The sequence below is a fragment of the Dioszegia hungarica genome, assembly GCF_025882075.1.
Source record: "Dioszegia hungarica strain PDD-24b-2 chromosome Unknown MKK02contig_32, whole genome shotgun sequence".
In the NCBI taxonomy this organism is placed as follows: domain Eukaryota; kingdom Fungi; phylum Basidiomycota; class Tremellomycetes; order Tremellales; family Bulleribasidiaceae; genus Dioszegia; species Dioszegia hungarica.
This window is the reverse complement of record NW_026515781.1, coordinates 667566-690180: the sequence shown is the minus strand read 5'-3', so window position 1 is coordinate 690180 and position 22615 is coordinate 667566. Positions and strand designations below refer to the sequence as shown.

At 56.7% G+C, this 22615-nt stretch overlaps 11 protein-coding genes across 11 annotated transcripts; 8 read left to right on the top strand and 3 right to left on the bottom strand.

Annotated features, from left to right (window-relative positions):
• Positions 1–191: 191 nt before the first annotated feature.
• On the top strand, positions 192–814 carry MKK02DRAFT_41575 (NADP-dependent oxidoreductase domain-containing protein; the record flags this gene model as incomplete). The annotated part of the gene is made up of 3 exons (XM_053091620.1): positions 192–332; positions 382–614; positions 667–814. The coding sequence occupies 3 exons, from the start codon at positions 192–194 to the stop codon at positions 812–814; spliced, it is 522 nt and encodes a 173-aa protein (XP_052941715.1).
• A 311-nt stretch (positions 815–1125) lies between these two features.
• On the top strand, positions 1126–2369 carry MKK02DRAFT_41574 (NADP-dependent oxidoreductase domain-containing protein; the record flags this gene model as incomplete). The annotated part of the gene is made up of 6 exons (XM_053091619.1): positions 1126–1132; positions 1308–1592; positions 1649–1668; positions 1715–1861; positions 1897–2135; positions 2189–2369. The coding sequence occupies 6 exons, from the start codon at positions 1126–1128 to the stop codon at positions 2367–2369; spliced, it is 879 nt and encodes a 292-aa protein (XP_052941714.1).
• A 344-nt stretch (positions 2370–2713) lies between these two features.
• Positions 2714–4017, top strand: MKK02DRAFT_41573 (putative oxidoreductase; the record flags this gene model as incomplete). The annotated part of the gene is made up of 7 exons (XM_053091618.1): positions 2714–2746; positions 2794–2916; positions 2968–3107; positions 3257–3443; positions 3479–3842; positions 3884–3936; positions 3994–4017. The coding sequence occupies 7 exons, from the start codon at positions 2714–2716 to the stop codon at positions 4015–4017; spliced, it is 924 nt and encodes a 307-aa protein (XP_052941713.1).
• Positions 4018–4390: 373 nt separating this feature from the next.
• On the top strand, positions 4391–9659 carry MKK02DRAFT_35655 (uncharacterized protein; the record flags this gene model as incomplete). Its single annotated transcript, XM_053089232.1, has 12 exons — positions 4391–4518; positions 4567–4624; positions 4669–4805; positions 4855–5385; positions 5433–6009; positions 6059–6216; positions 6260–6708; positions 6754–7121; positions 7165–8085; positions 8133–8342; positions 8393–8997; positions 9044–9659. 12 exons carry the CDS (start codon positions 4391–4393, stop codon positions 9657–9659), a joined length of 4758 nt encoding a protein of 1585 aa, XP_052941712.1.
• Positions 9660–11392: 1733 nt separating this feature from the next.
• Positions 11393–12020, bottom strand: MKK02DRAFT_30909 (uncharacterized protein; the record flags this gene model as incomplete). Its single annotated transcript, XM_053088167.1, has 3 exons — positions 11393–11570; positions 11688–11751; positions 11777–12020. The coding sequence occupies 3 exons, from the start codon at positions 12018–12020 to the stop codon at positions 11393–11395; spliced, it is 486 nt and encodes a 161-aa protein (XP_052941711.1).
• A 666-nt stretch (positions 12021–12686) lies between these two features.
• MKK02DRAFT_30908 (uncharacterized protein) lies at positions 12687–14271 on the top strand (the record flags this gene model as incomplete). Its single annotated transcript, XM_053088166.1, has 4 exons — positions 12687–12704; positions 12776–12940; positions 13542–13773; positions 13931–14271. The coding sequence occupies 4 exons, from the start codon at positions 12687–12689 to the stop codon at positions 14269–14271; spliced, it is 756 nt and encodes a 251-aa protein (XP_052941710.1).
• Positions 14272–14555: 284 nt separating this feature from the next.
• Positions 14556–14970, top strand: MKK02DRAFT_30907 (uncharacterized protein; the record flags this gene model as incomplete). Its single annotated transcript, XM_053088165.1, has 2 exons — positions 14556–14573; positions 14644–14970. The coding sequence occupies 2 exons, from the start codon at positions 14556–14558 to the stop codon at positions 14968–14970; spliced, it is 345 nt and encodes a 114-aa protein (XP_052941709.1).
• A 912-nt stretch (positions 14971–15882) lies between these two features.
• Positions 15883–16234, bottom strand: MKK02DRAFT_41566 (uncharacterized protein; the record flags this gene model as incomplete). The annotated part of the gene is made up of 3 exons (XM_053091617.1): positions 15883–15956; positions 16018–16111; positions 16163–16234. The coding sequence occupies 3 exons, from the start codon at positions 16232–16234 to the stop codon at positions 15883–15885; spliced, it is 240 nt and encodes a 79-aa protein (XP_052941708.1).
• A 739-nt stretch (positions 16235–16973) lies between these two features.
• On the top strand, positions 16974–17434 carry MKK02DRAFT_30906 (uncharacterized protein; the record flags this gene model as incomplete). The annotated part of the gene is made up of 2 exons (XM_053088164.1): positions 16974–16991; positions 17042–17434. The coding sequence occupies 2 exons, from the start codon at positions 16974–16976 to the stop codon at positions 17432–17434; spliced, it is 411 nt and encodes a 136-aa protein (XP_052941707.1).
• Positions 17435–19198: 1764 nt separating this feature from the next.
• Positions 19199–20906, bottom strand: MKK02DRAFT_30905 (uncharacterized protein; the record flags this gene model as incomplete). Its single annotated transcript, XM_053088163.1, has 6 exons — positions 19199–19512; positions 19556–19626; positions 19773–19873; positions 19955–20139; positions 20188–20682; positions 20855–20906. 6 exons carry the CDS (start codon positions 20904–20906, stop codon positions 19199–19201), a joined length of 1218 nt encoding a protein of 405 aa, XP_052941706.1.
• Positions 20907–21170: 264 nt separating this feature from the next.
• Positions 21171–21658, top strand: MKK02DRAFT_41562 (uncharacterized protein; the record flags this gene model as incomplete). The annotated part of the gene is made up of 2 exons (XM_053091616.1): positions 21171–21208; positions 21340–21658. 2 exons carry the CDS (start codon positions 21171–21173, stop codon positions 21656–21658), a joined length of 357 nt encoding a protein of 118 aa, XP_052941705.1.
• Positions 21659–22615: the final 957 nt, after the last annotated feature.

Sequence of the window (22615 nt, the reverse complement as noted above, 5' to 3'; positions counted from 1 at the left end):
GATGGAGCTCAAGCAGAGCCTTGAGAAGATGGGTGTAGACTATTTGGACCTTTATGAGTGGCAAAGCCTCCAGGTCGGCTGCGAAGCGCGATCGAGCTAACAGATAGACCTCATCCACGTTCCCAATGTCAGTCACTTTTGATACGAGAGCGCCGTATCTTCCAACGAGCTCATGAGACTAGCCTCCAGCTATGACCAATGTTCAGGCCTGGAACAAGATGGAAGACCTCCACAGGCGAGGCCTGGTCCGCTCCATCGGTGTCAGCAGCTTCCGCTCGGAAGACATTGAGGAATTGGCGAAGATGTGGACCTTCAAACCCTCTATCAACCAGGTGGGCTCCAGTCCTCGAGGGTATGATCTTCCAGCTTACACACGTATAGATCGAGGTCCATCCTTACTGCTTCCACGACCCCCGCATGCTGAAGATGGCGGAAACATGCAAGAAGTACGACATTGCCATCTCCCCCTTCACCTCATTGGCACCGATCACGAGGTTCTCGGGGGGACCTGTTGATGGTGTCGTCAAGCGTATTGGTGATGCGAAGGCGATCAGCTCAGCTCAGGTGTTCCTATCATGGGCCAATGAGCGTACCGGAGGCGGCCCTATCATCACGTGAGTTCAGTGGCCTCTCAGGATCACCCGGGTAGAGCTGATACAAATTCAGGACCGCTTCGAAAGAGTGGCAGTATCAGCAGATCCTTGACTCGATCGATGTGGAACTTGCGCATGCTGAACTCGCGGACATCGACAATGCTGGCCGAAAAGGGGGAATTAAGGGCAAATATACTTTACCAGATTGGGATGCGCTATGAGCGTAGATGTTTCACAAAATGCGAAGCAGCCTGACAACCCTTCAGTCGTCGAATGTTGTGAGCGAGGTCTGGGATGGCCTGATCTCTTTCGGTCGACCCATCGAGTCGGCAGGCAGCTTATCTGAGGGGACGAGCGAGATTGAGGCTTGACCCCACCCACACTCTGAAAGCAGCGTCACTGGACAATAAGGCTCCTTTGACATCCCTCTCCCTTCCTTTCATGTGTGCTGACGTCGTCGTGTGTGTCCAAACAAAGCAGATGGGCCACGGTGGAGCAGGGAGCGATCAGACCGATTGCTTTGGGCATATACATGCACAGTGCGCTAGGTAGGATCTTTTGCCCATACTCTCCAAACTGAGAGCTACAATACATGGCGTCCATCAAGACCCTGGGTGACGGTCACAATATCCCTATACTCGCGTTCGGCACAGGCAAGTCTTCATCGCGGGGAACCTCGGCTGGATTCTGCTTCGTTGTATACTGATAGATCAGCGACTGCAAATCGCGATGGACCGAACGGGGACGGAGATTGTTCCGCATCCATCTACCGAGCGTTGAGGACGGGGTTCCGGCACTTCGACACTGCCGCGTCATACGGGAACGAAGCGTCCATCGGCAAGGCCGTCAAGCAGTGGACGTCCGAGGGTCACGGCAACCGGGAGGATCTGACCCTTACAACCAAATGGGGCTTCTCTCATGATCCTAAGGAGGAGCATGATGCAGATGGTCTCCTACAGCAGAGCCTCTTGCATCTGGGCGTTGACTACATCGATCTGAGTGAGCAAAAATCTTGTGCAATCGGTGCGAGAGGGGCGGTAGACTGACATCAGTAGTGCTCATGCATCACCCTCATGTCAGTAAAGATTGACCTGCTCCGCTAGCTGCAATTGACTCGACAGGTACCGCCTTATACACTGCAAGAGGCGTGGAAGAAGATGATCGTATGGCAGAAGCAAGGCAAAGTGCGATCGATCGGTGTCAGCAACTTTGCCGCGGATCACATTATGCAGCTCGCGCACACTGGCACCATGCCTGCTGTCAATGAGGTAGGTATCAGTCTGATGTATCCCTAATGCTGCAGATCGAGTTCCACCCGTACAGCTTTTCCGATCCGCAAGTCCTGAAGGCGGTGGCAACATGCCAAGAGCTTGGGATCGCCATCGGAGCATACACCACTCTGGCCTCCTTGACTCGCAAGGAGTTCCAAGGAGGACCGGTCGATGAGGTTGTCAGGCATATCGCTGAGGACCAGAAGTGCACAAAAGCCCAAGTACTTCTTGCTTGGGCACGTCAGCGTACTGGCGGAGGACCGATCGTCACGTGAGCAAGATCCGAAACACCAGACAGCCTCGGTGTGCAATATTGACCATCAGCACCGCTTCAACCGAAAAGTACTTTCAGGAGACCCTCGACTCCCTCAAAGTCAATCTGAGCGACGAGCAGCTCGGCGAGATCGACCGGGCGGGCATGCAATCGGCTATCAGGCGGCGATATGCGCTCAACGTCTTCCCCAACGGTCCCGTCGCAGACCGCATGGTTGACGGGAAGCTGTAGGCTGGTAGATGCCCTGTACATTCTTTGTAGCGATGCCAGCCTTCCATCGATGCCAGCATAAAGATTGATGATGGTATGCGGACCATGACGAGGCAGGCCCATGACGTAGCCCCACCGTGCCTGAGGAATGTGGAGGATTCCAGCAAACTCAAATTCCCGTTCCGCCCAGTATTCTCGCCGTTGCCTCTTATCTTCCAGCCGATCAGCTCATGCGTTTGACACAGCTCAGCTCCTCACTTAACATCAGTAGAACACGGCTCTTACAAAGATCTGTCCCAGTAGCATCACGGCCCCTTCGCTCACCTCTCAACTTTAACCGAACCTTCCGCTCCACATCAATCAACATGGGCAAGGAAGACATCGTTACCGCTTACAAGGTTAGCATCTCGTAGACTCCGAATTGCTCCATGCTAAGAAGGATCAGACTCTCCTGGACATCAAGCCCCAGGAGCAGAACCTCCCCGGAAAGGATACCAACATGGACCCGCTGGCAGAGTTCACCAAGCTCGAATGCTGGGACGAGAGCGGGAAGCCATACCTCAAGGAGGTGAGCCAGATCGACTGGCAATATCGTCTGAACTGACGACTGACATGCTAGTACGTCGGCTCAGGCAAGCTGAAGGGCAAGACGGCGATCATCACCGGTGGTGATTCCGGGATCGGGCGTTCCGCTGCGCAGATGTTCGTCAGGGAGGGTGCCAATGTGACCATTGTCTACTTGGAGCAGGAGCAGGAAGAGTGAGTAGGGCCGGCTGTTCAAGTCTATGATGTCCCTTCTCTGGCCCCGCCTTTCTGGCTCTACCTCGCGACAGTGGTTTCTGCGCACCCCTTGATGCTACTCCCATTTCCTCTGATCTGTATTCAAGGACGCCTTGCTGATATCTCAGTGCAGACCGCGTCAAGAAGGCAATCGAGGCGGATGGGGGGGAATGTCTCTGCCTGGCGCTCGACTTGATGAAAGAGGAGAGTGTCAAGAAGGTGGTGGATGAGCACATCAAGAAGTATGGTGGTCTGGACATTCTGGTCAACAACGCCAGCAAGCAGATGATGTGCGACGACATTGCCGATATCAACGTGAGTCCTGACCAGATGGTATCGCTGACGGTTAGCTTGGCGATGTCGAATCTACCTTCCGCTCCAACATCCTCGGCATGTTCGCTCTGACCAAATACGCCATGCCTCACCTCAAGCGCGGCGCGAGCATCATCAACTCCGCCTCGGTCGTCGCATTCAAGGGATCGCCGAGCATGATGGACTACTCATCCACCAAGGGCGCGATCGTTACGTTCACTCGGTCGCTCGCCATGCAACTCGCACCAAAGGGAATCAGGGTCAACGCCGTTTGCCCAGGACCCGTCTACACTCCTCTCCAGCCAGCTTCGCGTCAGGCCGAGCAGATGGACGACTGGAACATCGGGGCGCTGCCGCTCCATGGCCGGGTGAACATGCCGGCCGAGATGGGACCTGCTTATGGTAAGTCTTTCGCCAGCTTCATCGGGCTTGCTGACTGTCAGTCTTCTTGGCATGCGCCGACTCGAATGCCATGACTGGACAGATGATGCACCTGGTGAGCTTTGGTCGTTTCTGTTGTCTCACGCAGAGGATGCTATACTGATGTTTGCAGAACAATGCGCAGTGGATCGGATGATTCGGGAGGGATTTGGGGCTTTTCAGCGATCGACGGGTGCAGCCAAATGTATGCATAGTATCTCACGCTCTTCCCTTGTTCCGCTATGAGTCAAGTTCTAGGCCAGACGGGCGGGCTGCGCGGTGCACAAAGTCCAGGCGACAGACCCAGTCAGACTGATGAGGCATGAGGAATGTGGAGCCCAAATCTGGCTGGCGATGACGATCTCGCCGCGAAATCTGTCTTGCGCCTTCATTCAACTGTTCTTCTTTTTGCCATCGGACCGAGTACCTCACCAAGGGTTCTCTTGCATACGGAGGACAAGCTCCATAGAGCTTGATAGCTTCCCCTTACGTTCGGTCCAGCCACAAACAGCGGGACTGCTTTGTTCGCCATGTCAACCAAAAAAGCGATCAAGTCGATCAAGTCTCAGATCGAGGAGAAGAATCATGAGACTGCTCTATACGAGGCAACAGCGCTTCTGAAGTCGTTGAAGAAGGAGGAGCCCGAGGTACCTCAGGTGTAAGTCAGAGGATGAAGCTGGACGATTGACGAGGCTGACGAGATTAGATTATGTCTGCGAGGGTTGGCTTTGAACAGCTTGGAGAGGTCCGCAGAAGCCGAGAAGGTCAGTCTCGCTATTTTCTCAAGTGTGACTTGCTGACGCGCAAGTGCTACGCCCAGGCATACAAGATTGCTCCTGGTCATCCCCTGGCCACCACGGCCCTGACCAAGCTGTACGAGAAGCAGAAGGAATGGGCAAAGCTATGCCGCTTCCTTGAGACGATCGTGCAGGAAACATACAACTCGTAAGTTGCGCTTTTCATCTGGCGTCTATGTCCTCAGCTAAAGTGCTAGAAACGATCGAGAAGGATGCGCCAAGGCATTACAGCAACTGCTCGTCCTGCGCCAGCAACATGGTCCAGAGGATCGCCTCATCGCTACACTGCATCTCCTCTTACCCTCCTCGCCGCTGGTGCCTCTGATACGCGATATCCCAGCTCCAGCGGGGACCTACACGCCCCTCGCAGCGCCGCTGTACCCACCGATGATCGCCACCCATGTACCGACTCTTCCCTCCCCGCTACCACACGCCCTGCACCTCGTCTCTTCCCTTCCTCTCCTCATGTACCTCTTGGTCCGACAGGAACATCTCATCCACACCAAGCTGGAATCGGATGTCAAGGCGGCTCGGATGAAGCTGGGAAAGAAGAGCGAGAAGGAGACCAGGCGGGACGTGGAGTGCGACGTGCTGGGTGGGGAATTAGGCATGGAATTGGTGGAACTGTTGAAGGAGGTCGCTGCGCACCCGAGCGTTGAGGAGAGCGTCAGGCGGGAAGTGGAGATTAGAGAATGCGAGTTCTGGCGGAAGCTGGTCGGTGTTCTGCCGTACGTCTCGCCATCTGCTCGGATAACGAGGAGAGCTGATCATCCAGCGTCGAGTCTGCCAGGCCAGGGGCACCCGGGGCGAAAGCAAAGCCTACAAAAGCCACTGCGCCACCATCGGATGACAGCTCAATCGACCTCCCGCCAGCTCCGCTCTTCGAGCATTCTTCCCCGCCTAAACCTACAAAGGCCGAAGCGCTATCCCGTGCCCAGGCACTCGCAGACGGCTTCATCCTACTCAAAGTAGGCGGTCCCGCCGAGGCGTCCTACCAGTTCGCCCTGGACGGCCTGGACCAGGCAGACATATACTACCCTCTCGATCTGCTGCACCAGTACGCGACGCTCTTTCCCGACAGCTCTCTCACTGCCTTCATCGACGACTACTGTCGGTGGTTCAAGCTGCCACTTCCCGACCCGGAGGAGGATGATGTTGGCGAGAATGCAGACCGTCCGGATGGCTCAGCGAAGAAGGACGAGAAAAAGGCGAAGGGGCACAAGGCGTGGAAGAAGAAGAACGGGATGAATGCGAAGGATCGAAGAAGAGTTAGAAGAACGGCTGGGAAGGAGGGCACCTTGGAGGAGGATGTGGAAGGCGAAGAGAGGGAAGAGCTGGTGGCGTCGATGACTGTAAGTGGTATACCAAGCCGTTGTGGACCTCTGAGCTGACTTTTCGCAGAAAGTTCTGGACAAGCTGCCAACGTCGATCTTCGCTCATTGGGTGATGGCTGCTATCTCTGTGCACGAGGAGGACTGGGCAAATGCTGTCGCGTATGCCGAGAAGGCTCGGATACTATTGAGGGACCTTGAAGGAGAACGGGGCATCTCTATGCCAATGTGAGTGACAGCATTGAAGCTCATAGTACGAGCTAAACATCAGAACAAAATCTTCACTCGACACTGTCCTCGGTCTTGCTCTCGTACCCTACTTTCCACCGAAGCACCACACTCGCGCGTCTCGCCTTCTCAACGGCGTCCTATCGACCGATCAAGCCAACACCGCCGCTCGCTTCGCCCGTGCCCAGGTCTTCCAGTATGCTGGGAACTGGAATGAGGCGAGGAAAAACTTCCAAAAGATACTCGACCTCCCGGAACCCACCGAGGGCAGTAATGTCCGCGAAGAGCAGCAGCGGAGAGTTGCGGCGCGGGAGGAAGTGGCATGGTGTCTTGTCAATGAGGGGAGTTTGGAGGGTGGACGGGAGATTCTGGAAGCGATTGTACAGGAACGGGATGAAAAGTGGGAGGCGGATGGGAAGAAGGAGGGTCAGGATGCGCTCATCCGAGCGAGGGCATGGTGGAGACTGGGCAGGACCGAGTGGCTCATCGGAGGTGTGTCATCTCCTTGATTTTCCCGCTTTCCGAGCTGACTTGCAGATGACGAAGCCAAAGCCAACGCGGAAGAATGGTTCTCTGCCTCCTTGCGCGCGATGCCGACTTTCGCCCCTTCCTTCACCTCTCTCGGTGTGCTGTACGAAAGTGCCTCCCCACCCGACGCCGAGCGCGCCATCAAGTGTTTCCAAAAGGCGTTCGAGCTGGACGCTACCGAAGCGGAGGCGGCGGAGAAGCTCGCTAGGGGCTATGCGGATGAAGACGAGTGGGCACTGGTTCGCACAATCGCGATGCGAGTTATGGAGGGTGAAGGAGGAGTGGAGGGTGTGCGTGGCGGGGAGGTCCTGAGTGGCAAGGAGAGGTTTGCGCCGAAGAACGGATGGGCCTGGAAAGCTCTGGGATCGACCGAAATGGTGAGTCTCTTCAGATACACCCCGATACGTTGCTGACTTCCAGCACTACAAAAACTACGCCAAAGCAGCTCAAGCATTCCAGATCGCGCTCCGAGCATCGCCGGACGACATGTCACTCTACCTTCTCCTCGGCGAATCCTACGTCAAGTGCGGTCGGCACGTCGCGGCTATCAAGACACTCGAGAGGGTCCTCGAGGTGGACAGCACCAACTGGATGGCCCGATACGATATCGGAGACATCCAGTACGAGCTCGGCAACTTTGACGTCGCCATCACCGCTTTCGAGGAGCTCGTCCATGAGAAGCCGGAGGAAATTGGTGCTCTGGGCGGCCTGGCGCAGGCTCAGCTCGCGATGGGAAGGAAGATGGTGGATGGCGGTTTCAGGGAGAGGGCTAGGACGGCCTTCATCCAGGCCATCCAGGTGGCGGACCGGGTCTTGAAGCTGGACCGGACCTGGCGGGCGTGGGGCTGGAAAATCGTTGGTGATGCGGCTTTCGAGGTTGGCAACCTGGCTGGCGCAATCGACGAGGACGTAGCAGAGGCGGCATTGAGATCAGTCATGGAGTGGCTCGTCAAGGACGATGAAGACAAGCGGTCAACCGTTCCCGGCCTGGGTCATCCCTCAACACTCCTTTCGGCGGCGGTATCGGCCGAAAACTTTGTATCCCGCTCGGCCGTCTTTGCGTTCGCCTACCGCTCCTATCTCTTGCGGGACGAGCGGTCGAACGTGTCCATGTCGGCGCTGTACGATCTCGCCACCTCCCTGCATGCCTTGTCGCAGCGGACAAAGGACGAGAAGGAGCGGAGGGAGCTGGTCAAGTCTGCGGTGACGACCATTCGGCTGGCGCTGGAGAAGGACGCGGGGGACGAGAGACTGTGGAATGCGTTGGCGGTGCTGTGTACGGACGGAGGGGAACAGGTCGCGCAGCACGCCTACGTCATCTCGCTCGAGTTGTACCAGAAGGTAAGCAGTCCTCCGCAGGTCGTCTTGGAATTCAGCTGACATTGCAGGACCCCATCACTTGGACTAACCTCGGCTACCTCTACCTCCGCCTTGACGATCGAGAGCTGGCGAACCAGTGCTTCCTTAAGGCACAAGTCATTGACCCAGACTATGCCAAGGCGTGGCTCGGTCAGGGCTTGCTGGCGGAGCGGAACAAGGACAGGGACCACGCCAGGGGGATCTTTGCCCATTCCGTCACCCTATCGGCCGGTGCTCTGGTGAGTTTCAAAACCCGCCGCAGATGTCATTACATGAGCTAACGGGACAGCTCGAGTGTGATCTTGCTGCGGCTGCCCTTATCTTTGAGCGATATCTCACCACCCAATGGCTCGATATCGGCGAGCTCCATCAACCCGCCTTTGCACTCAAGCGCTACGTCCAGCAACGCCCCGCCGACTCTGCGGCCGTTCACCTCTATGGTCTCATCTGCGAGCGCCTCGGTCTCATCGCAGAGGCCGTCAGTGCATTCGAGCGGGCAACAACCCTCCTGGAGGAGGAGTTCGAAGCGACCGAGACTACCGCTATTGAGATCCGGTACTCTATCGCTCTGGCCAACCTCGGCCGGGCCAGACTCGCGGCCAAGGCGTATGACGAGGCGCTGTCAGCGTATACCAACTGCTGGGAGCTCATCGAGGGGTCGCAGGAGTCACAGGTGTCAGGCCTGAGGGTACAGGTCAAACTGGGTCAAGCGCTCGCGCAGTGCTGGCTTGACGAGACCGAAGCCAGTCTGGAGCTGTTCCAACAGTCGCTGGACGAGGCGGAAGGAAGTGGCGTACCGGGATTGAAGGAGGAAGTGGCGGTGTTACTTGCAAGGACTTTATGGGGTATGGGAGCAGAAGGGCAGGAAATGGCCAAGTCGCATCTCATGGAGTGGTGAGTTGCTTCAGCCGCAAGACAGGTGCTTGAGCTGATTTTCTAGTCTATCTGGCGACTCCCCATCACTCAAAGTCATCGCCACCCTCGGCGCCATCGCCATCTCTACATCGGACGACGACCTACTCGAAGCCGTCTCATCCGAGCTCTCCTCCCTCCCTGCCCACAAACGCGCCGAGGACCGCGCCGACCTGGCCGGTCTCGTCTTATCCACAAACTCTGTCATTCACGGCGAAGTCGAGGAAGCGCTCAGCTCCTTGGCAACCGCCCTACAGACCGACCCCTGGAATACCGAAATCCGCGCCCGACTCGCCAAGATGTATTTGTCTACAGGTCAAACGGAGGATGCCGCCAATATCCTCTTGATGGATATGAGAGATACGGAAGGGGCGCTGGTGGGACTAAGGGGAGTGAGCAGGGTCATGAATGTAGACTCGGATGGATTCGGAGAGGTGCAAAGGGGAGTGAGGGCGAGACCGTGGGAGGATAGGCCGTGGGAGGAGTTGGGATGGGCGAGGGGGATCATGCACGAGTCGGGGATAGAGCTTGGAGGAGAGACCAATGAGGCGAGGATAGAGGCCGGAGAAGGGGCAAAGAAAGCAGAGCCACACGAAGATAAGGATGAAGTAGTGACGGAGAGAGAGAAGGATGAGTGGTGGTGAACGGGGACGGCATAGATAGTAGGATAGACCGGATGCAGCAGAGATAAGGTTCCGGAAACAAAAGCTGTCGGTCGGGTTCTGTACTATCATCTTCTCTGCCTTTCGGCATTCTAGAAGCCATGTTCGCCTGATACGCCCATGCGAATGCTTCATGATGGGCTCCTGTGTCTCTGTAGGTCATCCAGGTCATAATATACTGACTGATTAGGCTGCTGATCAGGAACCGCCCTTGCCTGACGGGACCCTGCCCGGCGAAGACCCCCTTCCTACCGTTCACCAAAGCCGTCGTGTCAGGTACAATAACGGCGTTGGCAACGGGACAGAGTATGGTATATGGGGGTGGACATGGGGAGATAGCGGAGGCGGTGGGGGTGGGGGCGATAGCGGAGGAGGCGGGGATGGAGGCGGTGGCGGGGGTGGGACCTGCTGAACGGAATTGCGCCAAGAACTCGCACAGTAGCATGTACATGTCCATGTTCTACCATATTGACAGCTACACTACATTTACACTGCTTGTACCGCTTCCTCATGCCGCTTGCTCTTGCCATTTCAACGCCGTCGGGCCCTAGTTCAAGCCGGCTGCATGGTGAAGTTGAGCCGTTACCCGCGTTGCCCCAGCATTCCTCATCCGACGTCATCACCTTCTCGTCATCTCCGCGTTTCGCGCCGAAGGACGGAAGCCAAACGGGAGCAGCACACAGCAGCACACAGCAACCCCGAGGACGCTCTCTTTCCTCTGTATACTCTAGGCTACATAGTGCACTGTAGCTCCCACAAGACCACACCATCGCCTCAAACATACTGAACCTCCTCAATTCATCTACCATCAAAGAAGCAATCGAGGTATCACTCTATCTAGTATCCAGCATGGGAAACTTCACTTCTGTAAGCTCCTTGATGCGTCATCAGCACCTCCTTGAGTCACTCTCTTTGGCACCGGACGAGCTGACAGGCAGTCCCACAAACGTAAAGAGGCTGTGCCGTCCACTACCACTCAGATCCCAACGGCGAGGGGTCCAGCGAGCCCTCCAGCCAAGGTCGGGCAGTACATTGACGAGCGGGGCAACCATCGGTACAACGTCTAGGGGAAGCCATTGCCGGCTGTCACTGGGCTCGGCGCGGTGGGTAGTGGAGGAGGCGGATGAGCAGCATTTGTTGGATACGGGGGGTGAGCTGTTGGGCGGCAATGGGGTTCTCGGTGCGCGACTCGGGTCGCAGCTTGTACATAATACTACTGGGTTAAGCGCATCCTTTCTAAAGGGACGAGATTGTATATAGAGTTTTCATGGCTGGTCTACGTGACGTTGCGGAAGATAGCGAGTGATGTCCGAACCATATGGAGCTGAGCTCGGGGCTAAAGCCAGCGCCTCCATTAAGGACTTGGGCCATCTCACCGAGCGTTCCAAGTTTAGAGCCAATCTCCCTACAACGTCCATGAAGCAGCGCTTGACACAACAAGTCAGCTACTGTGCCATAAATAGAGTGCTATCTGCTAGCCAACCACTTTCACTTTGGCCAAGCGATTGAGCCTAAAGGCGATGCATACCTTATACGGTATATGCAAGTAAGCACCGCCATGTACTTGTAGCCCTCCTCGATGGTTGGCGAGAGAAGCGGATGTCGGCCGTCCACCGTGTTCTATTCTTATTGTAGATCGCAAATTGCACTGCATTGACACTGCTTGTACTGCCTCCTCATACCACTTGCTCTTGCCATTTCGATTCCGTCAGGCCCTAGTTAGAGCCGGCTGCATGGTGAAGTGAGCTGTGGAGGGGGCCGTTACCCCACAATACCCCAGCATTCCTTAGCCTCGTCATCACGTTCTCGTCATCTCCGCGTTGCATCGTTAGCGCCGAACCGAAGGCTTCCGCTGTCCCATGACCAACTAGACCGACTGCTTCTCTCTCGTTGCTATTAACAAGCTGCATGCTCCGCGAACACTATCGCAGTAACGTATCCATATCATCCCACATACTCAGTTTCCTCAACTACAACAAACGACTACTGGATCACCGAACCAGAACACACCGTTCGACATGGGCAACTTCACTTCCGTAAGCTCCTCCTGTCCGCCCATACCCCTTAGAGCCGTCTGCGGTATCATTGCGCGCGCTGACAAGCAGTCGCACAAGCACCAGGAGACCGTACCCTCCTCCGCCACCCAGAACACGTCGTCAGACGATCAAGCACTCCCTCACACCAAGATCGGGCAGTACATCGACGAGCGGGGCAATCAACGGTATGATGTTCAGGGCAAACCACGCGAGGCGATGAAAGGGCTGGGGGCGGTAGGCGGCGCAGGACTCGCTGGAGGAGCATACTGAGGAGGATGGCAGCGAGCACTTGGGCGGCTTCGGGCATTTGGGTTCGCGGCTAGGGCATAGCTTGCATCATATATGAGGCGAGGTTGTACGGGAAGAATGGACGTTCAGTATTACTTGCACAACTCGTCGTAAGGTATCGACTTAGCATCGCCTCCAGTGCCCGCTATCCCACTGTCACTCATGGCGTCGGAGATGAGATAGATTATGCAACGGGGGTGGGCATGGGGAGACAGAGAAAGTGGTGGACGTGGAGGGGACAGCGGAGGGGGCGGGAATAATGGAGGCGGAGGCCGGGGTGAGACCTACGGAGACTCTCAGATTCCCTTGAATGCAGCACATCCCTCGCTGCACCTTCTCCCACGCCATCATATGAACCCCCTGATGATGATCCGACCGCCCGGTCGCGACGCCTCCCATGGGCACCATCGTAGGCATGTTCAAGAGCCGCGAGCCGGTACAAGCCGAAGGGGGCCCTTACCCCGCAATATTACGCCGACATTCCCAATCTCGTCATCGCCTTCTCGTCATCTCCGCGCTTCGGGAGCGAGCCGCGGTCTCATGACCAGGCGCTCTCTTTCAGCTTCTCTTACCTATATGCACATTTCACTGTAGCTTCCATAAAAGCGTACATCACTCCCAGCACACTAAGATAGCTTAGCCAATCCACAACCAGACAATTAATCGAGGTGTCGCCCTGATCAATATGGGAAACTTCATTTCTGTAAGCTTGTTCAAATCATCATCAGCACCCGCTTGAGTCTCTCTGATACACATCAGCGAGCTGACTATTAGTCCAACAAGCACGAGAAGACCGCGACGTCCACCACCACACAGACTTTAACGGCGAGCGGTCCCGCGAGCCCGCCAGCCAAGGTCGGGCAGTACATCGACGAGCGGGGGAATCATCGGTACGACGTCCAGGGCAAGGCGTCGCCGGCAGTGACAGGACTCGGGGCGGTGGGTGGTGGGGGAGTTTCGGGAGGAGCATATGGCGGAGGGGGTTAGATAGCGGTCAGATGGATTCGTGGGTCCCGGTTGGCGGCTTGGGGGCGCAGCTTTACAGGCACCGAGGAAGGGGGAACTTTTCTGTGAGAGATGAGACTGTATGGAAGAGCTTTCGGCCGGTATCATGCTCATAAGGCCCAACAAGGTATCGAGTCGGTCAGTGCCTATCGATCGGCCACAGCCTGTGTGGCCGAGCTCTGAAGCCCAAAGGCGATGCATACCTCACGGTCTTGGCAAGCTCCGGGCCGGACGGCTCCGCCCCCGCTGATCGCTGAACGGTTGAGCCGCGAGTCTTCCCTCATAGCGTTGTACTTCATTCCACCATCAGGCAGTGCACCATTGTCCTCTATCAACTACTGCACAAACACCCATTGTCCAATCTTATTGCAAACACGAAAACACCCATTGTCGAATCTTATTGCACACACGACAAGCGTAGCGAAGCGATCTGCGCTTTATGATGGGCAACACCGTATCCGTAAGCCTATCCGCGCGCGTTGTTCCCAGATAATCGATGATCTTACTCTGTACTACGGTCGGCTGACTCTCTCAGGCTGACAAGCACAAGGAGAGCGCTCCCTCCGTGCTATCCACCCCATCCCTTTACAGCGTAGACTTGAAGCAGGAGGGTGCAGCCCCGGCCAAGAAATACCCCGAATACCAAATCCCCAAGCCCCAGCACTACATCGATGAGGTCGGTCGCGAGCAGTTTGGCATCCGAGCCAAATCGGCCATAGCGTCTGGGAGTGCGACCAAGACATACATCCCGTTCTCAGGAGGAGGAGGTGGAAATTTCACTTGAGGTTGGGGAAGGGGACGTTGAGGGATGGGACGTCGGGGCCTCATGTCAATCTGTATTTCATTCTGGTAGGCTTACAGCTGTTGTACTTATATTGTGTATGTGGGCACTTGTAGCTCGAGCTTATTCATCTCATGCTGCAGGCATATGGCGACCATTCCTGACCAAGGCGGATATCCTGTTGCGAGCCGCAGCCACCGCTAAATGCGGGACATTAGTACTTGTTCTGGTCTTTGAGCTCATCGAGACACCCTGCGCCTGTGACACGTCCACCCATCGTCCTGGTATGGCAGCATTGCATCTACCCCTCTCTACCTCGTCTACCGGAGGGACTCTACCCCTCCCTTCCGCTGCCAAGACGGTCGTCTCGTCATCGCGTCATCGTCGTCTCGTCATCTCCGCCGCCACCCAAAGCAGCAACGCCGCATCTCCACATCGTTACTCATGCAAGACTCGCCTGCTATTGGGTGGAAAGGGCAGTTAGGGCAGGGGCAGTCGGCCAGATCTCCGCAGATACAGCACAGCTCAGCCCCAGGAGCGCGAAGGCGGTGCGTGAAGGGCGTTCTGTGGCGTCATCCCGCCTCTCCGGGTCCCACGCCGGATAAATCGAAAGTCATACGCGAGGGCGCTGCCGCTCTGAAGATTGTACATATATAATCGGGATCTCTTCGCCTACCAACATCGCACTTCTCAGCAGACTACCGATACCGTCCCTCATCGAACAATCCACAAGACCACCAGAGGAACAGAGACACACACCGGGCCGCGATGGGGAGTTGTATGTCTGTAAGTGCCTTCTCATCCGCTATTCGCGCGACACCCCTGGGTAGGCCTTGACTCAAGCTGACATCACTAGGCCAATAATCACAAGGAGTCCATCCCATCTTCACCCCCTCCCTATAGCGCGGACGAGAAGGCGCCGGTAGCCAAGAAATACCCCGCAGACCACCCCCACCGATATCAGCCGTACATGGATGAGAACGGTCAATGGCAGTACCCAAGGAGCGGGAGATCGGCTGCCGCAGCAGGGGGGACAGCTGGACTGGGAGTGGGAGGAGCGTTACTCGCCATGGGAGGCATGGGAGGCGGGGGATTTGCTGGCGGCAGTTACGCCGGAGGAGGATATAGCGGGGGAGGGGGTTGTGACGGCGGCGGGGGAGGTGGCGGCGGTGGAGGCTGCTGATTGAGGCCGTGAGCATTTTGTTGTACTTCAGTAACGTGTCATGTATGTTGTAGTAGACGGTGATCGTTTCCTGCCTGGGTATCTTCTGACAAGCCCCCGCACATCTCGCCTGTTCCCATTGGCAGCCAAATGGCAGTCGGACTAGCGCGCTTTTGAGCTTCGGTTCGGCGGAATGCGGTGCAGCCTCGGCGTATATCATGAGTACCAGACATGCCCGTCAATGATGCTCTCACCATTTTACATATGCATTAGCCACAGTACATCAGCCCCACACATTCGAGCGAGCACGTCAGACTACCATCAAGCCACTTAGACGCGGAAAATCAGTCGCAAGGTCTCAGCCAGGATGGGGGGCTCCAGCTCAGTGAGTTGCCGCCCTCCAGCCCGCCTAGAAGTCTACAGCCCTTAATTAGGGGGAGTCTCTGTCCGCGGCTGATGTGTGCAGAAGACTCAGCAGCCCACACATGTCATCACTGCTGAAGAGGCCTACCAAGAGGCGTTCGGGAAGAAGATGCCGGACTACAACCAGCCTGAATACGAGGGGTACATCCCCAAGGGAACCACGAGGCGGGAGGGGAGCCATAATCATGTCGTACAAGGTGGATGCTATCATTGCGCGACGGCAGCTGGAATGGCTGCAGGGTACGGACAAGGCGCCGGAGCAGGCGGAGGAGGTGGAGGAAGCTAGGCTAGGCCTCAGGTTGGGCTCTGCGCGGAGATGGATTCCTGGTTGTAGAAAGGTTGTACGGCGTAATATGTGTATGGTAGTCATATCAAAGCTACCTACTCATTTCCAAGGCAGTATCATGGGACACAATACATGCTGTAGGCTCTACATGTCGACAAGATCGCTCGGTATTGGGCAGCAGGGATCAGAGGGTTGGGCGACCCTCCAGCGCTGTCCGCTGATGCCTACTTGCCCTGGGAAGGGGGATTGTAGTTGGCGTTGCCCTGCCCGTCATTGTAGTAGGTCGAGCCGTTCGGGTCTGCGAGGCAGTCAGCGACGCTCTCTTCACACGAGGACACCGGCAGGAGGAGAGGATTCACTCGAGTAGTAGTAGCTACCATCATTGTTGGAGTAATGGTACGAGTTGGAGTTGGCAGCAGAGTCTCCATAGTCCCGAGCGTCGTACTGGTTGCCCTGATTGTCAGCTCAATCGATTGCGAAGGGGTCAAGGGGACGATAGCTTACCTGGCTGTTGGTGCCCGAGCTTGTGATGTTGTAGCCTTGGCTGGAGTTGGAGCTGTTCTGGGAGCTAGACATAATGGCTGTTGGTCTCTGAATGGTTGGGAGATAGGGGTATGTACAGAATCAAGAGGAAGGGCTGCAGTCACCTCGAGGCTCAAGCTGCTCGTCGTGGACAAAAGGCCCCGAGCAGCAGAGGGTGGGGGGCTGCCGGCATCAGGCACGGCTGACTAGTCAATTAAGCGCGCGCTGACTCAAGCTGACTCGACCTGTGTGACGTGTCGACCCGCATCAGCGCCCAGCACTCACTCAGCTTCATACTCATCACTTTGCCTTGACTTGCATGGCCGGACAGCTCTGAAAGCGCGGACCGACCCGTACCGCTGACTGACAGTGGTATAAAGGGCATAGGCCTGCATCTTCAAGCGGACTCGGTCTGTCGCTTCACCGGAGCCGTGTCGGCTCGGTCTCATTCTGCCTCTACAGTGAGCACGTGCATTCCGACTGGACCAAGCGAGCACGTTCATTGCTCCCTGTGTCGAGCTCCGCCCGAGGTGTAAACATTCCGGAAGCTACAAGCTGTGCAGATAAGAGAATTCCCCGGCCATTTCGTGTCAGCACCCGGTTGCGGGATATAGCCGGAGTGTCCGCTCGATTCTGTGCTTCCGCGAGATCTCGAGTGCTGTACAAAGGATGCGGGTATAAGAAGCAGTAATACGAGGTCAGTCCGCCCATCATCCATCTCTCTTGACCACCTCTCACAACTATCCTTACTTGACTCTACTCACAATCGATCACCACCAAGACCGCGCGCATCATGGGTACCTGCACCTCTGTAAGTCCATCCTCTAGCCTTATCATGCGGACTCGGCTGATCATACACAGAAGCAGAAGGGTATCGTCGACAACCCTACTCGCGCCATCTCCGAGAAACCCCTCATCACCCCCGCGACCGAGATACTCAACCGCCCCTCCCCTCCCTATGTCAAGCAGAAGACCTATTCCCGTATCGCACCTGTCGTAGTCGGTCAGAGGCGTTCTATCAGCGGTCGCGGTGGCGGTGGCGACACGACCTACGCGAGCGCGGGCTATGTGTACGCTGCGGGCGGATATGATGCTGGTGGTGGGCATCACTGCGGCGGCGGTGGAGGCGGTCACAGCGGAGGCGATAGTGGTGGTTGTGGAGGCGGTGGTGGCGATGGTGGTGGTGGGGGTGGCGGGAGTGGCGGGGGTGGTGGGGATGGTGGGGGCGGCGGTGGTGGCGGGGGCGGAGACTGAGCGGTCTAGTCAAGGAGCGTATGGGCGCTGAGGACCCTGTTAACCATTCGTAGCTTGTACTATAGATTGAACTTGCTTATGACATAACGATCTCTTGACACTCCGACTATTCCGAAGTGAGAGCAGAGGTATACTGAGTGTCCGGTGGTCTGCGCGGGAGTGTCCAAGTTGCCGGAACGGCTTGCGCCCAAGCGGCCAGGCTGGGCCGCACAAATTACTCCATGAGGCAATTCAGTCAACTCCTCATTCCTCATTTGAAACATTGCGTCAATCTGCATCGCCTTTGCGCCTCGGTGGCTTTTAGGCGGTATAACGGCCGATAGGGCAGCTGCTTTGCATCCGAGGATGCACAGCCCACCTCTAAGCTATGACAGCAGCTACTTCGGGAGTAAATGACTGCAGTCTCGACCAGGAGCATATAAACTGAGACATGCAAGCTGCCCTTACCCCTTCAAACACGCCTTGATCTTCCAGCAGTCACAGGACGTCTCCACACGCCCCAACCCTCACCTCACGCCCCACAGCTCCCAAGGCGCATAGGGTGTTCCCTCAATTGACCTCCACCAATCGCTTCCTCGTGGGATCGACCGAACATGGGCTGCTGCTCGTCGGTAGGTCACCGGCTCTACACTCCTTCTGTCCCGTGCATGTGTTCGCAACTTACGAGCTTACCACTGCAGAGAGGCTACGCGTACGATGAGCCGATGTACTCTAGCCACCCCAACTCTAGCCACCCCAACATGTCACATCACAGGAATCATCACTCCCACTCATACCCCTCAGAGCAATATGGGCGAGGGGAATCATCTCGGAGCCGGCGGAAAAAGAAGAGAGATCGCGCAGTTGCTTATTCTACGGGGGCCTCAATAGCTACAGTGGTGGTGTGAATCAGCGGATACATGAGGGCATATAGAGATCGATCCATACTATGCACGAGGTAGATGGGCGGAGCGGATTCCCGGACTAATCAGCTCGACTTCGAAAGCCTCGGATGGCTTCACCAGCGTGCCCATCACTCGCACACGTCACCTCAATGCACTGCTTGAACATCATCTGATGATACAGACGAACGTGCTCTCGACGACCAAGCTCCGCCCGCCGACCGGGATTGCCTGTCTCCGCCGAGGAATGCTCGGCGTTGGTTCGGGGCGTGTCATCATCGGTGTTTCATCTGACGGTCCTAACTCATAGCCGGATGGCGGTGGATGCCTTGAGCTGTATAGGAGGCGGGCACCGGCGAGTCGTGAACGCTATAAGAGCTTGTCGGCTCACCGATCTATGAGCTATTCCTCAGACCACACACTCCCCTCACACACTGCCGACTAGAACGCTCTCATCTCTGCAGCTTTACTAAAACGTTCTCATCTCTGGCTTTCTTCACCCTACCCTAAGCTCTCCCACATCACTTGCCTGACTGTAATATGGGCTCATGTGTATCAGTGAGTCTATCTACCTCCTGTTCGTCATGAGCTTATCCACTGACATCATCAGACCCAAAAGCAAACTGCCATGGAGGTATCGGAGCACTCTACCACTCCCCTTGGTAGCGCGAAGCTAGCCCTCCCTACCAGGACCGCTTCCCCTCCGACATCCCTGATCAAGCAAGTCGTGATTCCCCGCAACCCTCCGGCCTACACCTCGGTCGCTAAGGCGGTGGATCCGGAGGAGCTGGCGATGCGCAGGACCAAGATGAAGGTTGACGGGCATACATATATCAGCGTGGTTGGTGGGCAAAGCTGGGATCAGCGGGCTTAGGGGTAGGGATCAATGGCACTGTGGGGTCTGTAACGACCATAGCGGAGTTGGACCAGCAGCTGCACATGTACGAGTAGCTGTACCCGGTCCCAAAGGAGCTATGAGAGCGCTCGTCTGCTGGATGTCAAGGCCGAGAAGCTTCATCAGAACAGCTCGGCCTCGAGAGTGGCGAAAGGGAAGCTTGCACTCGCTGGAAAAATCTGTGGAGGTCTTGAGCGGTCTGCAGCCAATCTGAAACCGGCACGATCCGCTCACGGCCGGACCTCCAGCGGCGACGATGGCGGAATCCGCATGCATTCCTCCTGTTTCAGATTCGGCACTACCTTATCTGAAGCCGCTGCATCGCCGCGCTGTGTCCTTCTGAACGGCTGAGATTGGTAGGAGGACTCGCACGTTCCTTTAACTCGAGCTCCGCCCGGTATCTCGAAGGACCGGAACTTCAATTCATCATATCGCAGCGTCATAATGTCTCATCAACCGGTTCAAGGGATAGCCGATATGTCCACTCCTACTGAGTGCTCTCAAGAGCATCAGCTACGCTGGACTATAAGGGGAGACGGCCGAGCGAGAGTTTTCCACCGACCCCTCATCGCACCACTCGCCAGTCACATCGACCAAACCTGTAAGACCCCCAACTCCCTCACCACCTTCCGCCGCTCTCCTCCCTGACCCACTCCACCTTCCCTCAAGTGTTCATCTCAACGATGGGCTCTTGCGCTTCTGTAAGTCTACCGCTTTCTGTCATTATCTGAAATGTAAACTGACATCTCTCAGAAGCAGGACAGTCTCTCCATCGACCGTCCGTCTACCATCCCTACCGCCGAGAAGCCCTTCGGGCGCACCACCAGCAGCAACACCACGCTCCCAGAGAGCACTGCGGAGCACACCCTCCCCTCCACCGACCAGCCCCTCACTCCCGAGCCGGAGCCCCTCGTCGCCCCCTCCCCCACCTACCCCATCCACGCTGCCTCAACCACCTCCATCGCCTCAGAGCGCACCATCACCGCCCCCAAGCCCAAGCCCATCATTCGCGGCGGCACACTCTCTTCCTCTACCCGCTCTCGCGGTGCATACATCCGAAGCCGGGATGTCGGACCGGGCACGCTCAGCGTTGTGAGTACCAGTGACTCTGACAGCGGCGCTCTCCTCGCTGGTACCTGCGCGGTTGCTAGCTCGGGCGTAGGCGACAGCTGTCTGGGATCGGGAGAGGTCACGGGCACGGCCAAGGGGTCGGGGACGGCCGAGACTGGCACTTGCTGTGCGAGCGGGGGTGGGAGTGGGAGCGGGGGCTATAGCAGCGGATATGGCGGGTATAGCGGGTACAGCGGGGGTAACTACAGCGGAGGAGTCTCGAGCAGCTCGTACGGCTCGTCCTCTGGTAGCACCTCGTACGACTCGTCCTCGAGCAGCACCTCGTACTCCTCCACCTCGGACAGTAGTGGCAGCAGCTACTGCTAGGTGCTCCGCGCCTCGCCGGCTGGCCTGGTCAGGACCTGGATAGTCAGAATTGCTTTGGAGCGTACATGTAGCTGGGCAGATATCGTATTAAGGATAGCAATCAGTAACGATAACGATGAGAAGTATGGACAGGATGAAATGAGCCCGGTGCCATTATCAGTACTCTTCGAGCTCGTTCTCTTCTGTCAGACCGTTGACAACACAGACCCGTCGCCGGACAGAGGAGCCAGCCATCCGCGACCTCTGTCCTGCCTGTCATGAAGAGGCATAGCTCACAAGTCAGCATAGCGTACACTGCAGATAGAAGTACAATCGATCCAGTCCCGAGCTGGCTTTGGCTGGACACGACGCGTCTTTTAGACGGGGGGAACGAATAGAACCCCAACCCCTCCCACGTTCACGACTGCTCACAACCATATGCATCCCTCCTCCCGACTTCACTTATCGCTGGCCTTAATGGGTCGATAGTCTTAGCAGATATTGAGCTGTATGAGCGAGGCCCGACCGCCAACCACCAAACAGCATGTTCTCCGGCTTCGAGGCGGTGGAGTGTGCGCCTCGGTGAGCTGGAAAGCAGCCCACTGATGCCCACTCACGATGGATGCTGACGATATGCATAGAAGTTTGTCTTCTCACTGTCTCCAGCCCTGAACATACTGAGAGCTCTAGGATATCTTGAGCTGATCGTCCAGGAACTCCACTGCGGATCCCAGATCAGGGGGCAGCTCATCCCACCTGTCTCCCACTCCTACCCTAGTCACCCCTCCTGATAAGGCCAAGCGCAAACACAAACCAGCGCCCGTACCCTGGGGCTATAAGCTCCACCCGTCCGGCAAGGGATACTATCGCGTCGCGACCCCCCAACAGCTTCAGGCTCATGGGGGCGGTTCCAGGAGAAGAGGGAAGGATGGCTATGTTGGCGGCGCGACTGGAGGATGGGGCGGAGGAGATGGCGGTTGCGGCGATGGTGGGGGAGGCGGCGGTAGTGGTGGAGGCGATGGAGGTTCCTAGACAGTTCCTAGACGGGGAGTCTGCTTGATCTGTAGATCCCCTCTGTCCCATTCATGACCCCAATAATTAAGGTTCAGATACCTTTCGATGACGCAACTCTATCGGCGGAGATCTTTGGAGAGGATCGCCGGTCTCCTTCTCGAGCAGAATCCCATATCTCCCCTTGGTCTACACCGACGCGAGGGATGCAGCCTCGGTGTATCTGCTGAGACCGCGAAGGAGCAGCTCCTTCTTCCACTTTCATGCATGCGAATCTGATCAGCATGCGGGGAGGAAGTAAGCATAACATCAGCAAGGCGCTTACCCCGATGTCCGATCCGGCTTCCGGCATACTCGCCTGCAGGGACGGGAGCAGCAAAGCAAGCAAGAGCGTCACGTTCATCTCTCTGCCAAGGCCCAAGACAGCTCAACTCCTATCCCGCTATTCTGTACATTATACCTTGTATCTAGCCATCTTGATCTCTCGCCATCTCGCTGGAACCGATTCCAAACGAGGGGAAACGCGATACCAAAAGTCGGGTAGAAATCAGGGACCATTCCCAGGGAGACGCGGGTCGGACATCCTGAACGCTTGACGCAAGGCGTAACTCGTGTTGCGGGGCCAACTGGGTAAAACGCTCGGACTCTGGTCCCCCATCTATTTGGTTCCCTTGCTGGCCGGAAGGAGCAGGAAGAAGAGACGCGGGAAGGCTCTGTGAGGAGAGCGACTAGTCCGTCCACTCCTCTCCTAGGAGCGGAGACTCTCGACTGTCGGCGTGAGCTGCACCCCCGCCCACGCCCTCTCGAGCTGCAAGGTGGCAGCATTACATGCATTGCAGCCTAGAGGCGGGGGAAGATGCCCGGGTCAGTCTCAGGCACGACGCGGCTAGAGGAGATTGAGCGAAGATACGACGTAGTCTTGAACTGTGAGTCGCGTCTGCTCCAGCCTGCTCTCCTGCTCCGGGGTGTCTACGACGG